Source organism: Hippoglossus stenolepis, chromosome 12 (assembly GCF_022539355.2).
Source record: "Hippoglossus stenolepis isolate QCI-W04-F060 chromosome 12, HSTE1.2, whole genome shotgun sequence".
NCBI classification, from domain to species: Eukaryota; Metazoa; Chordata; class Actinopteri; order Pleuronectiformes; family Pleuronectidae; genus Hippoglossus; species Hippoglossus stenolepis.
The window spans coordinates 17,448,047-17,464,556 of record NC_061494.1 but is presented as its reverse complement, the minus strand read 5'-3'; the positions used below and the strand labels follow the sequence as shown (position 1 = coordinate 17,464,556).

The window sequence follows — 16,510 nt, the reverse complement described above, 5'->3', positions numbered from 1 at the left end:
ATAACCAACAAAAAATGTCATTGACTTTTGATGTGCTTAATCTATTTGCCTTCTCGCAGCAGTGCCTTGTACAGTTTTCACTGACTTGTGATCATGATTTCATTTGGTCCATTTCCAATGCCAGAGACGACCCCACAAGTGTATAGAATAAAATAAATATCACTTTACTTGTCTGGTCACGGCTTAAAAATAAAATACGAGGTTGCACTTTACAAAAAAGTAAGGAATCAGTCATCGTTGTTTACAACACATTTGTTTTAACAAATGACACAAGTGGATCTGGAAAAATAAAACAAAACACAGACATCTAAGAATGTGTAACACTTGTGTGTCCTTAGAAAGTGCAGCAAGGACACTGCATTTATTAATAAGGATTCCATTGAAACGTATGCCGACACTTTGTAAATGGCAAAATGTTCTAACATAGTCTCGCTGTAGAGAAATCACATTATATAAAGTGCAACCCGTTACCACATTGATATACACAGCAGCACACAATCATAAAGCCAATAAGAGTGAAATGGCCACTAAAAGAATGCGAAGAATTCAAAAAATATTTTTATTCAACACGAATTGAAACATTTTTGTCCAAATGATAAATGAACAGACAGACAATGATTCCCAGTGTTTTCACAAATGTAAAATAACAGTTGAACCAGGGAGACTTTTTTTTTTGTCAACATGGGGAATGTGAGCGAAGCGTAACACACAGTAAACCATGCAAATGTTTGATGAATGACAAATGACCAAAGAGTATGTGTCACATGAAGAGGGCATCTGATTCAAATTACAAAAATATCTAAAACCAATTGAGAATTTTCACGAAAGTAAAAATGGGAAACTCACTCGCTGCTGGGTCGGTCAAATAGCTGTAGCGCTTACGCAAAGCTAAGGAGGCAAAGGTATGACGTCGTTCGGGCTTTTCAGTCTGAAACAAACAAATAAAAACAAAAGATGCTTTAACATAAAAAAGTGGAAGGTGAAATGTGGTTATTATCTTTCAGAGTTAGGTCTAAAAGTTAATGTTAGTCGATGTTTTTTGTTAATTGGACGCTGTGGTGCGCAGACACTGTCCTGGTTTTAGTGAATCGGTACATGCTGTTAGAACTGGCACAAGGAGGCACTGCAGGAGAACTGTAATGTCTCATCTGAAGAGAACTGGACTGTTTCTCTACATCGCTTCTCTCACTGCATTTCTCAACGTCATTGCACTGAAATAATTACAGACAATGTAAGCTTTGTCCGTATGGCCTATTCCAGCAAGTGACTAAATTCAACCTCCATCACATGGAAGTGACATGTGACAGGTGACATGGGACACCTTAATAAAATTACGATAGCGATAGGATAGTTGTGTTAATTTCAATTCAAGGCCTGTGATACACTTTCAGCCCAGTCTAGTTTATAATGGACAGTTCTGCAGTTCAATATCTATAGAACCAGGCAGTTCAGATAATAGTTTGCACTTTAGAACAAGGTGGAAAAATAATGCTGCCAAATAAATGTGGTTCTAGAGTCTATGTATTTAGTTTTGTGTCACTCTAAGACAATCAGTGCTGGTTTTTGAAAGTACGACTAGTCTTTTGCAACTGTGTGGTAGTAGATGGAATCATTTTTGTATGTTGGCATTGAACACAATCTGGATTTAATAATCTGGTGGTTGTCCAACATAAATATTCTGTCTAGTGAGAGGGTTGATATATTTGTGTTGAAAGAGCAAAACAAACTCGAACGCCACCTACGTAAACACTCAAACATTAAAACAGCCTAATTTCCCTTTGATTAAACTTGTAAACGTGTTGGCATGCAGCTCAGAGTGTTAGCGTTCAATATAACATAAAGGCAGAGGACGAGGGTGAAGAAAGGATAATCCAAATAGAACGCAACAGTGGGACAAATAATAAGAGTTTCATCTTTCGCCCACAAGAGATACCAGAGTCCAGTGTGAACCGTTGGACGGGTTAATAGTAAGGATGGAGATTTGGTGATTTCTTGTTGAACACGTATGTGAAGGGAGATAGAGATGAAAAACAAGCCGAGGTGTGGCACAGTAACTGTTCTGTACTGGACTTGGGATGAAGACAACAATAAATAAATCCTCGCTGATTAAAACAATTGCCACTTCCACTCATGCACTACATGGGGGTCACTTCAGCAATGACGTAGCTGCGTTTAAAAAAAACAAAAAACGTGCGGTCAGAAGCATCTTTCACACGCAGGTGCTGCACAGAGACAAAATATTGGCCACGCGCATATTTACCACAGCATCTGCAGTAAAGCAAACAGAAAGGACAACAAAGAAGAAGCGGCTCCATGTGATGATGAAGAATCTGTTTACCTCATCATCAGGATCAGACTCCATATCCTGTGGTAATCCAAGATGCATTGCAGGAGAGGAGAGAGATGACACAATGGAGAGCAGGGAAGTTATCGGGAGCGGGGGGGGGGAGGTAGAAATTAAAATTCAGGGGATGAAAATGGAGCAGCAAAAACAACAAAAGGCATCAGAAAGAACCTGAGATTAATCAAATAAACAGCAAAATAACAAAAGCAAAAGCAAAATGATTAAAGTTTCCTGTGATCAATCAACACCACAAACACATGGAGTGTTTTTTTTGTTGTGCAAAATTCGTATGCACCCACAGTGAGCCAGGCAATACAGCAAAGCATGATGTGCATGTGCGGCCGTGTGTGTACGTTGTGGGGTCTTATGACTGGCACAGGCTTTAACACCAATAGACACAAGCAGCAGGCAGTCGTTTCTAGACCAAATGAATGTCAGTGGCTCCTCTTGACGTCAGGACAACACTGCTTTCTGTCTCTCAAGGTCATTTACATGTGGATGATATGATGTGGCCCTTTGTGGATTAACTATTCAAACACTGGATCCTACCTTCTTGTGGGTTGGCAGTGTGATATTCAAATTACAGATGGCAGTCTGTGGAAGGCCTTTGGCGTTCTTTGGCTCTCTCAGGAAGGAGAGGCGGCCACATGGCTCCTGGCCCATATCTCTGATCTGTAGGAGATAGCCAAAAGATTGCATCACAACTTGGCCGTGGCAAAATTTGAAGAGCGACGCCGCGAAGTGGAAAAAGGTGAAAAGGTGGTTTCCTTTCTGAATCCAGGAATACAAATTTCTCAATATTTTTTCCTACCTATTCCCATTTTGTAATAATTGTAAAGCTTAGTGTAATTCGGTTGTTTTCCTGGAAAAAATGCATTAATCATGGCAAAAGAAAACTGTTATTTCTATATTAACGAGCAAGGCACATTTACAAATTAAACGAGAGTGAACAATATGCAGAGTAAATGCTTGTGGAAAGAGGGGATGGTGATATAAGGAATAAGTGTTTTACCTTCACATTGAAAGGAAGCCTGTTTTCCTTGAAGGAGTAGAAGTTAAAAACCAACTGCTGGCCACTTTTAGTGAGAGGGGACAGGTTGCCATAGCAATCCACATGGATAGGCTTGCCCTCGAGAACCTGCGCAAGAAAACATGTCATTTGAACAACATGCAACAGATATATTCATTTGTTAGTGTTCGACACGAACACACAACCCCACCTCGATATCCTTGCTTCGGGCCACTTCCTCAAAGTTCTCCTGCTGCTCCAGCGTCTTGTCCACCTTATCGTCCGTCATGCAGAAGCAGCGCAGCCGAGCCTCAACTATGTCGTTCATCTTGGCGAACACCACAAACTTGGCCAGGTACGGCACGCAGATCAGCTCCCGGTATAACTGAGACGCTAGACTCACCGTCTCAGGAATCTGGTGACAGTCTGCGAGCCAGAACCTGAGGAGAGGAGAGGAGAGGAGGAAAAACACCAAAAAGGAAAATTACAAATCTGAAAGTCAGCCAAGTGAACAATTTGCCTGATACTAGGATGATTTAAAAATAGTCTGGAATGGAGACTATTTTTGTATCAAACCTTTTTTTGGGCCTGAAAAACTATAGGATAATTGAAATGATATTAATTTAAATAGTAAATAAAAACGACTGAGGTCATTTCCCTGAAGGTTGAACACGGACACATGACAGCTGTATAGTAATTAGCAAGGAGTGCTCCTTTAATAACAGGCCACACACTCGCCACATGATCCAAATCTAGTTAAGATAAGAGTTCATGACTTTGTGTCATGTAACCGAGAGGTTCGCTGGCTGAGGTCGAGGCCTGACTTATCAATATACTGCTTGTGTGACACTGTGTCCCCTCAGGTAAATGTGTGTGAAGGTGAAATTGTTCCAGGGACACAGAGAGAAAAGTTGACACGAGCATCAGGAGGAGAAAAACAATATCAATATCACCTTGACAAACAGATTCAACTTTCTAACTGTGTTCGAAAGTGCATTGTGCATTTGCATTCGCGGTATCTTCTTTTTCCACTTTTGCTAGTTTATCGGAAGTGAAAAGGTAGATGCACCATTTTGCAGCATTGATTTCAAATTATGTTTTTAATGGACAAAATCAATTTCCGCTGCCTCAAGAGAGCAATGTGTCAACAATGCTCCTAAACAAAATGCAGATGTTTGTCTGCAGAACACGAGGAGGGGAACACGCTCTCTTTGTGCGTGCACTGAAATAAGCAGATTTGGGGGGAAAACAGGAGTCAGGAGAATAAACTGCTGTTCTGTGGATCCGAGTGCCAGCTGACAGTAATTTGAGATTTTCTCTTGTGATAGATCTTTCAACTCACTGCCAACTCCTCTCTGCGTCATAGTGCTGCACTGTCTCTTCTCTGAGGGCCTCCGAAGAGGTCTACTGTCTACTGGCTGTGACAGGGAGTAGGACAGGGCTTTTAAATAATAAATAAATCTGTCAATTATATTTTCCACTATTTCTTTGGTACATAAAACACAATCTGTCTTGGTTTGTCCAAATAAAAGTCCAAATTTTTTCATTTAACAATCTGGATCAAATGCTTTACTTAATTCATTGTCAAATTAAATGAATTTTATTTTCTAGCAACGGGGAAGAAAAACAGGACATGCTCTCATTTGGGCAAAATGTGAATTATTATTAGATTTTTGTGTCAGCACGACTATACTGTGTCTCATTAGTTTCCTATTTAGCTTCAGCAGTCAAACTTTGGTATTTCAACAAAATATAATAAGCTCTACATTAGCTGAGTGTTAATTCCCTATATCACAATCAGAACTCTCTTCTTTGTGGTGCTACATGTATAATCTTTTGTTGTGCACTGTGTGTATATGCATGTGTGTGTGTGTGTCTCACCTGGCCGACACATTTGTGGTGAAGGAGACACAGTCAGTTACAAAGGACAGCGGTGTGGTCCCTGTGATGTCCTCCCACTGGGCAGGGGATGTCCCTCCTGTATGAAGCAAAGGACAAAGCATGACCTCACTGAACTTTCAGTCGAACCTGTGTTTCAGCTTTTATACTCAACATATATTTTCCAGACTCTATCGTTTGCAGGTTCACTTGCCTGTGATGCTGCACAGCAGACGTAGGCACGGGGCAGCGTCCCCCCTGTGTCCGCTGGGATGTCCCTCTGCCGATCTAGGTGGGACAGGGATCGTCATTGTGATCGGCTTGTGGAACTTCCTCCTCCTGGGCTCCACGGTGACGATGGGGCTGAAGGTGGCTCTGTTGCCGAGGACTGCCCTCACCATGTCATCGGGTACAGGCTGGGCCTACACACAGGATGATTCAAAGTCAATGTTTGTTCATTTAACTGTGAGAACTTAAATCACTTCCTAAATGTTCTGTTTAAATGACTGGGCAGCAAATCACTTGCTGTACCTGCAGGCCAACACGGATCTTCTTGGTGAGCGCCCCCTGTGGGAATGACGCCTGCACCATGGGCACGGTGCTGCTGGACAGCATGCCTCCGTCCGGACCCATGTGGTTCGACTCCTGCTTTATCCGCGACACCACCGCGAAATACTGAGGGAAATCTCTGGTGACAATGCGGCAAATGCGTTTCTTCTCCAGCTCAACAGGGCTGTCCAGCTCTGCGAGAGAAAATAGTTCCATATACATGTGGTTTTAAGCAACATTAAATTGGTGTTATCTTTTTCCTAAGCAGTTTGACCATTGGGTATCATTTGAAGTATGGCATTTTGGTCAGTATCATGACAAAAAAAGACAGTAAATAGGCCAAACTGCTTAAATTAAAAAGAAAAAAAAGCTGTTGGGGTGGAAATCTGATTTTCTAGGTCACCAGCTGACATAGCCCTGGGTTATGTAGTATAGGTTTTTCCTGAGTGGTACAGTTCACCTTCACTAACTCAGAAACACTGTGGAGAAAATGTATAACTTTTCCTGTACCTTCATCCATCCCAGAGAGCAGTTCATAAAGGTCTTCTGGTCTGGCGTCAGACTGGTGCTCCTTCCACGCGTCACCATTGTCGCTCCTCAACACAATCAGCTCCCTCTCCTTCCCTCGCATGGAACCAAAATGAGGGATCTCCACAATCACAGGGCTGAAAGAAAAGAGAAGTTTCTTGTTAATATGTTGCAGTACATTATTTGAAATGATTTGTCAGGGGCAGGAAAACAACAACTCATGAAGTCCTGCGCTTCGTACCCGAGGAACTGAGCCCCGGCTGGTCCAACCTCCACCAGCCGGCTGACCAGCCCCTCTCCCTCCACCATGGGAGGGGGGTAGGCCAGCTTGTGCCTCTTGGCCAGACGACATGTGATGCGTGTGGGCGCGGTGCACTTCCTGGGAGGGATGATGATGCGCATGCCATTGTGGCGGCTGCCTCTCATGGAGCCACCGCGGGCATCCACCATGAAGCTGACCAAAAACCTGCGGGATCAAAAAGAGCAATGTTAGAGGAGGGGGGGGGGGAAAAGACAGACAGGGAGAAGGATGGACAGAAGTCAAACCATGGACACAAGTGAGGAGGACGATTCCCATGCTGTGATCACCGTACACCCAAATAAAGAAAGGAAGAGAGAAAATAACAAAGAGAGAGAGAGAGAGAGAGAGCAAGATATAGAATGAGAGAAAGAAGAAAAAAAAGGTTGCTTTGAGTTCTGAAAGTTTCTCAACTTCATCGGCCTCAGTTTAGAACATTAAACACCATCTGAAACTAAACTGGGTGCTAATGAAGGCACAGAGAGTTTAGTTTCCAGTTCTGAGGCTGAAAGTTAGATTGTTGCCAAAGTTTCAGTTTCTCTAAAGCGGCATTCAGTGATCCAATATTAAACACCTGCACAGATGTTTTCACCAGGAGAGGGTTAATGGGATATTTGTAATGTGTCCCATTCTTCTTCCCATTAATACAATCATAGACACGACTTAAGTGTGATGATGGAGTGGAGTAGAGGCGTAAAAACTCTTCATTGTATTTTTATTTTTTCCTCAAATACTGTATGTTGCGAACACGAGAATCCCTGTGATGTTTTGTGGAAGATGTATTCTTTATGTGCACTGAGAGAGAGAGAGACTGTGTGAGAGAGAGACAGCACATCAAAACTCCCAAACATGTTGTACCACACACTTCTAAAGTCTACGCAGTGCAAAATGTAACACAAGACCACACAGATGAGACGAGCACAGACTGGAGGAGTAGAGGAGGCTAAGAAGAGAAGAGAGAGAGAGAGAGTGTGAGACGAGATGAGGGGGAGACAGAGGTGGAGGAGTGAGAGACATCACTGCGGCATCATGGGTGTAAGCAGCGAACTCAGTCATCACCTGGAGTCATACTGAGGGAGCGGGGAGGAGAGGCTGCAAAATAAACACATGGAGACAATGCAGGAGGCAAATCCCCAGAACTCAGTTTTAGTATCAGAGTTTCACAACCACTGGTGGGATCTGTTATAACTACAGCGGATGAAATGGGAGATTTAAAATCAAAGGAAACATTAAGAGACACAAAGGACTTAATGGCAATGAACAAAATAATATAGACGGACAAACATAGACAGCGTCGGAGATACGTGACATGACAGATCCCTCATATCTGAGTATAAAAACGAGGATATGAAAAGCCAGCAGCCTTTATAAAGAGCAAAATTTACATATCATAACGTCATATATTCAAAGTGCATGAAGGACATGAGAGCAAAATCTTATCAGTTTATACAAAATGAAACAAATGAGCCCCTGAGCTCAAACAGAGGCTGTTCTTTGTAACTGCGACGACAGGACCGGAGCATATCAGCGAACACGGCGAGAGCTTTAGAGGATGAACTGTGGATTTATGCTGTAATGTAATGTGCACAGTAGCAGCACTGCAGAAATCCCACAGCCCTGCACCTTGTCTGCATCAGTGCTGCAGGGTTTGCTGAATATTGAGTCTTGGTGGGAGGGGGGTGCGGAGCAGAATACAATACATATTTGCGCAATAAGTATATATAATATGTGATTTCAGCATAAATTGCATGGATGCACATGCAGAATATGAGTCTATGTAATATACTGTATGCGTGTGCATGCTGGTAAACACGCTTTGACAGATCACATGAGAAAGTACAGCTGCTCTTACCCAGAGTGAATGGGGCTGGACACGGTGTTGTGGCTGTGGCTGTGGTCCACGGTGTCTGGAGTCCAGCTGTAGCGCCGCATACACTCCGAGCTGTAGTCCCTCGTCACGGCCAGATGCTGGGAGACGTCGGAGGAGAAGAGAGGAGGGGAGAAAGATTTAGGAGTGGAGGGGGGGGAGATAGGCAGATAGAGATTGAGGTGAAAAAGGAGGGTGTGAGAAGAACAAGGAGGATAAAAAGAAAAGGAGTTGAGATAAATCATTGAGATAAAACAGAATAAAAGACAAAAAACAGATGATAGAGGATGGAAGTTAAAGAGCTAATTACTGATCACTGCATGAACATAACAGGCAACTTCCCCCCTCCCTTCTTTTTTCTCAATGGTCCCTGAGTCATGCAGGATATGGAACAATGAGCTGATGTCATTCACAGCTTCTTGACTCATTTTCTAACCTTTGTCTCTCCATCATCAGGACAAAAAGACACAAAAAATACCAGTAAATGTGCAACTCTAACGATGATGATGGTTGAAGAACTGGAAACTGAGAATCAGCTTTAATAAATCGAGGGCTGTAGTCTCCCATTCGATTGGTCAACCAGTTCAATATGCTCTCGTCCGACTAAATTATAATTGGTGTTACATCAATAACCTTCCAAGATGAACCCCTTATTTTCAAGGGGTACAACTTTATATTCATCGGCTCCAATCTAGTTGACATGATGTGAAAAAAGTCATCAGTGTGGTAGCATTAAGTTTAAGCCTTGCAAACTTTGCAAAAAGCAGTTCATCTAAAAACTGTTTCCTGTGTTAGAACAATTTGTGTTTAACGCTTGAGGCTTTCACTGCAAACTGGATTGGCATATTTTAATATGTAGTTTTTAGTTTTAATCTGTAGTAACACTAGTTTATTTTTACTGTGGCCAATTAAATTAATGTGCAGATTATTTTTCCCCAAAGAAAGCAGGTATGATTTCAGGCAGTCGACCAAGTTTGTCTCAGTTTGACCACAGCCCTCAGTGAAACATTATCCATGTGAACACTGACACATGGGAACTTATATACAGCCAAAGTACCATGGGAACAAACCATCCACTAAAAGCAGACCGGCACTAATGAATGAGATGAGAATGGCAAAGACCCAAAATAAACACATATACAAAGACCAAAACTCAAGAGCTGAACCACTGCGGCCGAAAAAATAAGAAAAACTGACGAGTGAGTCAGACATCGACCAAACGCTTTATACTTTATACCTTATTCAGTGGGTCAACCAAGTAGGAAATGTCTTTACAGACACTCTGAAGCTTGGGGGAGAAGAGAGACGGTTCAGAAGTCACACTTTGTTTCACTAGAGGGTTCAGTTGCTGCCAAAGATCTGATCTCAATGAGGACGAGCCTTTAAATCTAAAGAATCCTACTACGCTTTAGGTTGTAGCAGATTAGCAGATTATACAAAAGCACTGAAACATATCCATGTATAGTTTTTTAGCAGATATAAAACCAATCTATATAAACCTTTTTGACAAAGTAAGTCTGTCCAAAACATGTTCTTATTCTGTCGAAGGACAATGAGCTTATTTTGGCCATGTATAGTTTGAGATCCTGGGTGACGATGTCCTTGAAGTTGTAGGTTATATTACTAACACTGTTTATAAAGTAAGAGGTTACGGTTTCTGTTTTTGCTCCTGGCCACCAAAACAAGTACTGGACAGGCAGCTTGAGTTTTCCATGAGAAAGCAAAGAGGGGCCTCCCGAAGCCCTTAGGTTTGGATAAACTCTTCGACAAGGTGCTATACACTCCCCCTCAGCACTTTGGCAAAAGTAAGCATGGCATCAACACTGCCTCTATTATGAAGGATTATATTCACCCAGCTAGTGTTTTATAAACAGCTAATTGACAGAGGGACGGAGCACAAAAGTGCAAAATTATGGTGAACGATAAACATTAACGCTTGAAAAACAGACAGTTGAGGAAAGAGAGGACAGGGTGAACTGAAACTGAGATTTTTAAAAAGAAGAAGAAGAAGAAGACATGGGTCTTACCGTGTCCTTGGTGGGGGCCAGAATCTCCTCGATCATCATGCTGTCTCGTGCATACGAGCTCCGGTTGAGTGTGTTGGACCTATCCGAACTGAAGGAGCGGAGGCTACATGTTACCACGCAACCCAACGCCGCGGGCAACGACAAACGAAGGGCAGGGGAACACGAAATAAAACAAAAAGGAATTCCATTATTACATGCAACCTCCAGGGAATCAGTTTTGTACTTGGACAGAGAGAGTCCAAGAGAAATATGTGGGAGAATAGAGGGAAACGATAGAGCCCGCAGTTAGAGAAAGATAAGATACTGCAGCAGGTTATTCAGAGATGGAAATGAGAGCAAGGTTCGGTTGGTTTGCATTAAGAGAGAGACTGAAAAGAGGACAACTGTTTCTACATGAAGGTGTGGATAGGGGTTCGAACACCGATGTGAGTGTATCTAAAGGATGACATATGACAGATTAGAGGACTGGACATTTATATATAAGGCCGGAAGGTGAGAGTTTAGGAATCACAAGACGTCTCTTGTGATAATGACGGTGAAAAGAAATACGATTTCAAACTCGAGCCTCAAGTCTGACATCGCTTTATTCTAAGATTAGCAGCTGACCTCGACCTGTTTCAGAGCAGCCCAACATGAAAAGGAAGCTGTTCTCCTCTGTGCGTCCTGCTGCAGTCTGCTTTATGCCTGCGTGCGGTGACGTGTGTCTATTTTTGCAGCCTCTCTGGCTCAATGCGGTGCTTTGGACTCCTTTCAAGGTTTCTGTCTTGTGCTCATTTCGCTGCGAGGAATTGATCAGCGCACAGGAGCCGAACCGTCTGCAGTCGCTTGCAACATGTGCGCTCGCTCGTATGTGCGTGGAAATAACACATGTGATGAGGAGTATGTTTTTGTGCGCTGTAGGGGGCTCGGAAAAGGGGTACCATCAAAGCTGATAGCTCTGGCTCTCTCTTATTTTGTCAGAGGGTGTGTGTATTGTAGATGTGTATTTATGTGTCGTGTGTGTGTGTGTGTGTGTGTGTGTGTGTGTGTGTGTGTGTGTGTGTGCAGGAGGGGAGCGAGGGGGAGAAAATGCAGAGCTCAGCGTGTTTGAGTGGGCACACTATTCAGCACAGAGAGAAGCCCTTTATTCAGCACAGCGCTGCCTGCCCCGCCATCCAAGTTACCAAGCAACTCTGTGCGGCCTGAATGGACTCGCTGGCATGGCAGACGAACCCCACCCCCCACCCCCACCTCGCCGCTCTGCTTTCACCAGGACTGTTTGTTCTTCACAGCTTCTTCCTCTTTCTCATTCTGTCCATCCTCCTCTCCCTCCATAAACATCCGTGCTTTTTCCGTTTCCTTCCTTCTTTGCTCTTTCTCTTCGCTGTCTGTCGCCTCTTTCTCCCTTTCGCCCCCACCACCGCTTGTCTTTACGACGCTGTCCCATCATCTCGTCCCCATTTCAGAGTCAATTTTCTCGATTACGCTGCAATTAACTCCATGGAAGACCCCCCACCACCCCATGCTTTGTCACCACCACCTCTTTCCGCTCATCCAATCTTTGCTTGTCACCTTCCCTCCCCTTTCCACACCTCTCCAACATGACTTGCTGTTCCAATTTTCTAAACCACTTGTTTTCGTCTTTCTCATCTCGACTATATTTTTCTAGGGGGGGGGCGGGGTACCTGTGTCTGTCTGAGTCATTGTGCATCCATGAGACTGTGTGTGTGTGTGTGTGTGTGTGTGTGTGTGTGTGTGGCCGAGTCTTTCTTCGATGCATGGGGGCGATTTATATTATTTTCCATCTCTGCAAACCGTTTAAATCCAGAATAACTGGGACATCTCCAATTACTGGCGTGTAAACATTGCATTACATGTCATTTGGCGGACGCTTTTATCCAAAGCGACTTACAATTAGTTTATCCATCCATTAGTAAACATGGTGGATAAAAAAGATGGATTATGAATAAACAGATTTTTTTAATCCCTGGAAGTTACACTGGGCGACACAATAAAAAAAACTAAAATGAAGTGCCACCTTAAGAACAAGCCACGTTAACAAGTGAAGCGATTAGTCCGCACAACTCAAACTTAAGAAAACGTCTGCACAACACACAAGTGTCTCTTTTCCACACTTGCAGCAGAAAACACATTTTTTGTGATGCGATGACTTAAAGGTGACGGGTGATGGGCTAACATGGAATGATGATTTCAGAATAAAACACACGAGACAGCAACAGAGTGATGAATCTGCTACCACACACACACACACAGAGGAACAGCGAAAGTGGATGACGCCAATGTAGGATGGATGACTGGTGGTTTGGATTAGAGGTTTTTTTATGGATGTAGGGAGTTAAACAGTAGATCAGGGGGTCACAAGGGAGGGACACCATTCACAGGTAATGTTGCCTATGACTACTACGACCACTACTCTTTTCTTACCTGATTCTAGGGCTAGAATGAGGTACGGGGCGCAGGGGGGGGGGAAAACAAGGAAAAGAATAAAATAGAAGAGTGAAAAGCAAAGCATTTTGCAGACATTCAAGCATGATGTGGCTTTCTTCTTTCCCCCATATGACATTGATGCTGTGCCTTTGCATGGTCGCCAGCTACGACTATAGGCTGCATGTGTTCCTGAGGTTTACATGAGTGTGTTTGTGTGTTTGCAGCCCAGGGAAAAATCAAACCATGCAATGTCGATGTCATAAACAGAAAGCTAAGGAAAGTAAAAGAAGTCGCTCAGCATCAGGCATTCATCGGTCAATCAACGATTTCATATTTTTTCACAGCATTACATTCACACCCCTGCAAAGACACCTGTCGAGAATTTTTAAAATCTATTTCTGCTTAATCTGAAACAGTAAAAATAATAATAGAAACAACTTTCATATCTGTAATAGCTGATTCGAGTAAGTACCACAAGAGTAATCGTTACAAAACCCAATGTACTTTCTCACCATTCAAACTAATGAACTTTCCACGTAATTACATTCGCGAATTCTATCATAACTCTTTCCGATATTTATCCAAGAGCCTCATCAACCAGGCTTGTTTACATGGAATCTCTGGGTTTAATTCAGCGTTTCCCTTGTTTGCTGTGGCCCTGCTGACGACGGCAGCTTCCTCTCACAGTTAGCCTGGTTGTTTTTATCAATCCGACCATCACAGAGCATCTGCCATCTGTCAGTGTGGCTACAGCAACACTGTGGGGCCGCACGCCACCGCGTCGCTGATGTGTTTTCACCGGCGCCTGCCAGGTTTCCACTGTTGAAACTGTACTTAGGCCCGAGCTGGGCTGGATCTCAGAGTTCAGAGTTATCAAAGTTCAAAGTTACACCTTCACTATCAAAGTTCAAAGTTACACCTTCCATGGAACGTTTGTAATCTTTGCACGGGGTTTGAATGAGGACACACAAAACGCTGAATCATTTTGTCAGGTTGAATCATTCGATGGCAACTTTCCAGCTGCTTTCTGCAGCGAATTCCATTATTGTGTGTTTGTGTGTGCATTTGTGTGAATGCTGAAGGGACTGGCCAGTATCGTATCGTCTGGACCAGTCCAACATATACAGTCAAATCTGGCAAATGGCCAACCATATCAGGTATGGTATTATAAATCTACGGGTAAACAGCCACAGCATCAATTGCCAACGTGATACTTCAGTTGAACATAATGTGGTTGACAGCACCTGAGTACATCAGTGTTTATATGTCTGTAATAGAAAGGGCAGGTGCCTACCTGGCGGAGCGGGCTCCTATGCTGAAACCCATGTACCCCTCCTGGGGGAGGGAGTCGTCCCCCAGCTCTTTGAGGTCCTGAGGCCGCAGGTATTTGTCCGTGTCCCCGGTCATCGCATCCTCACCTGGTGGAGGCATAAAATCATGAGATCCTCCGGTTGACCACAAAAATAGGAACAACAAACCGGAGCAGAGAGGCGATGCTGCACCACAGCAGAGAAACACCAGCCCTCATCTCATCACTTAGAGGAGGCCCTGGGATAACTGATCAGCAGCAGTGTGACGCTGAGCCAAACACAGGCTGCCTCACTGCAGAGCCCACTGCAACTTTTCCTCTGGTCTCTTTGTCAGCGACACAACAACAACAACAACAACACACAGCAACAACAACAACAACAACCACCACACACAGCAGCACCTGTGCACGACTGTGTCACGAGGTGAGACAGCAGTGGTTCAGGAGCGAGGTGCCACCGGAGGCTGCAGCAGCAGAGCCGGTGCTCTGCATATGTGCATCGCTCCTGTAAAACACAACGCAGCTGCAGTCACATCACCCTCAGACACAGCCGGAGGTCCCACAGCCACCGGAGCCTCAGCACAACACCCGGAGAATCTACACACAGAGCCCGGCCGCACCGCACCTCGATCCGCGGACCGGTGGACGATGACACGCCGGTCTATGAAGCCGGCGGAGCGGCCACAGCGCTTCTCCTTCTCCCTCATGTCCGGATCCGTCCTGCAACAGTCCGCTCCTTCACCGCAGCCCCTCCCCCCCACCTCCAACTCTGCCGCACTACCAACACACCGTCACACTGCGGGAGGGCTTCCGGTGACACCTTTCAAAATAAAACCAGCAGGCTTCTGCTCGTTCAAGCTCAGCCACCAACCAATAAAACAGCCAACAGCTACAATTCAGACTAAAGTCATCAAATCAACCCTCAGCGGTTTACAGAAGGGCAACAGGACACTGATGATGAAAATAAATGAAGTGGAAGGAAGGAAATACTAGTTGGTTTCCCATTTTATCTAAAGGGTTTTCTACTTATTTAGACAATCACATATTCATCTGTCTCACTGCAGCAATCTTTGAATCTTGAATAAATGCATCTTGATTAAACATACATTTCTCTTGGGATCAATGAAGTAATATCTATCTATCTATCTATCTATCTATCTATCTATCTATCTATCTATCTATCTATCTATCTATATAATTGAAAGAGTGATGATAAAAGCAGTCACAAAGAAGAAATACCTATGTTTTTAGATGTGCAAATAAAGTGACAATTTCTTTAGAAACTGTTACTTCTGCACAGTTGTTGTATTGTTTCCTAAGTTTGTTGACCTCTGTGAACTCTTTTCCCAACACTTAACACAGAACAACACACCGTGTGTCACCATGGTCTCATATGGAGACTCACCATCCATTATTAAACATGTATCAACTCCAGAAGAAGGAAACCGTCATGATGACATTTTGCGGATTTCTAAGAAACGTTCTGCTTTTATTGTTGTGTTAAAAATCGATCGATTAACTTCCCGTCTCTCTAGTGGTTTCTGTCTGACTTGACAAAACTGGAAAACATTTAGCTCCCTGCTGCCCTCATACACCACACACGCACGCAAACGCACGTACACGCACGCAAACGTAGACACACAACCCACGCACACACATGAACACAATTACACGCGCACACCCATTGTACAATTTGTTAAAAATGTTAAAAGTCACTGTATCGACGCACACTATGATTTTTCCTCGAGAAACAATAAACAACTAAATAACACGAGAAATATAAAGTGTGTGTTAACTTCGATCCATCTTTATCCACATAGAGAAGTAACAACTATAAAAGTGAAACATTTTGGGAGATCAAATTTCTCCTCCCACCAGTTCACCTGAATAATAAATCAGCCTCTCAAAAAGACCAAACTCCTCTTGGCCAAAAAACTTACCTTTGTCCAGTTCTGCCATTTTCACTGGTCACTATTCTTCTTTATATCCCTGAGTTTATTTCTCCTGTAAAACCTCCACACAGAGAGAATCCAGTCTGTTTCTATAGTCCCTTCAGTGTCTGTGCTGCTGATGGAAAAAAAGTTGCCCTCCTTTCACCCCACGCACTTCGCTCCACTCACACCAAGTTGCGCCTTTGTTGCTGGTGCGCACATCTCTGCCGCCTCCTCTGCGCAAAACACACACAACTCAACTTCCACTCAAGTTTTCTCTGCAGCAAAAAATGAGAAAACGCATCGGAGTTGAGCAGCAACAGAAACCATCTGACATCGCTAT

At 43.6% G+C, this 16,510-nt stretch overlaps 1 protein-coding gene across 3 annotated transcripts in view; it reads right to left on the bottom strand.

Moving 5' to 3' along the window:
- The window catches only part of ank3a (ankyrin 3a), an 86,757-nt gene that overhangs the window by 19,570 nt on the left and 50,677 nt on the right, over nucleotides 1-16,510 (bottom strand). For 2 of the 3 annotated variants that reach the window (XM_047342318.1, XM_047342319.1), the window contains 16 exons: nucleotides 14,222-14,345; nucleotides 12,925-12,936; nucleotides 10,501-10,603; nucleotides 9,711-9,761; nucleotides 8,459-8,574; nucleotides 7,666-7,698; nucleotides 6,550-6,774; nucleotides 6,291-6,445; nucleotides 5,763-5,974; nucleotides 5,446-5,653; nucleotides 5,235-5,331; nucleotides 3,565-3,793; nucleotides 3,357-3,482; nucleotides 2,894-3,016; nucleotides 2,339-2,365; nucleotides 847-928 (listed from right to left, as the gene is read on the bottom strand). In XM_047342318.1, the coding sequence (XP_047198274.1) occupies nucleotides 847-928; nucleotides 2,339-2,365; nucleotides 2,894-3,016; nucleotides 3,357-3,482; nucleotides 3,565-3,793; nucleotides 5,235-5,331; nucleotides 5,446-5,653; nucleotides 5,763-5,974; nucleotides 6,291-6,445; nucleotides 6,550-6,774; nucleotides 7,666-7,698; nucleotides 8,459-8,574; nucleotides 9,711-9,761; nucleotides 10,501-10,603; nucleotides 12,925-12,936; nucleotides 14,222-14,345 (1,923 nt within the window). The remainder of the gene's footprint in view (nucleotides 1-846; nucleotides 929-2,338; nucleotides 2,366-2,893; nucleotides 3,017-3,356; nucleotides 3,483-3,564; nucleotides 3,794-5,234; nucleotides 5,332-5,445; nucleotides 5,654-5,762; nucleotides 5,975-6,290; nucleotides 6,446-6,549; nucleotides 6,775-7,665; nucleotides 7,699-8,458; nucleotides 8,575-9,710; nucleotides 9,762-10,500; nucleotides 10,604-12,924; nucleotides 12,937-14,221; nucleotides 14,346-16,510) is intronic. The other variant, XM_035172647.2, reaches the window with a different exon arrangement.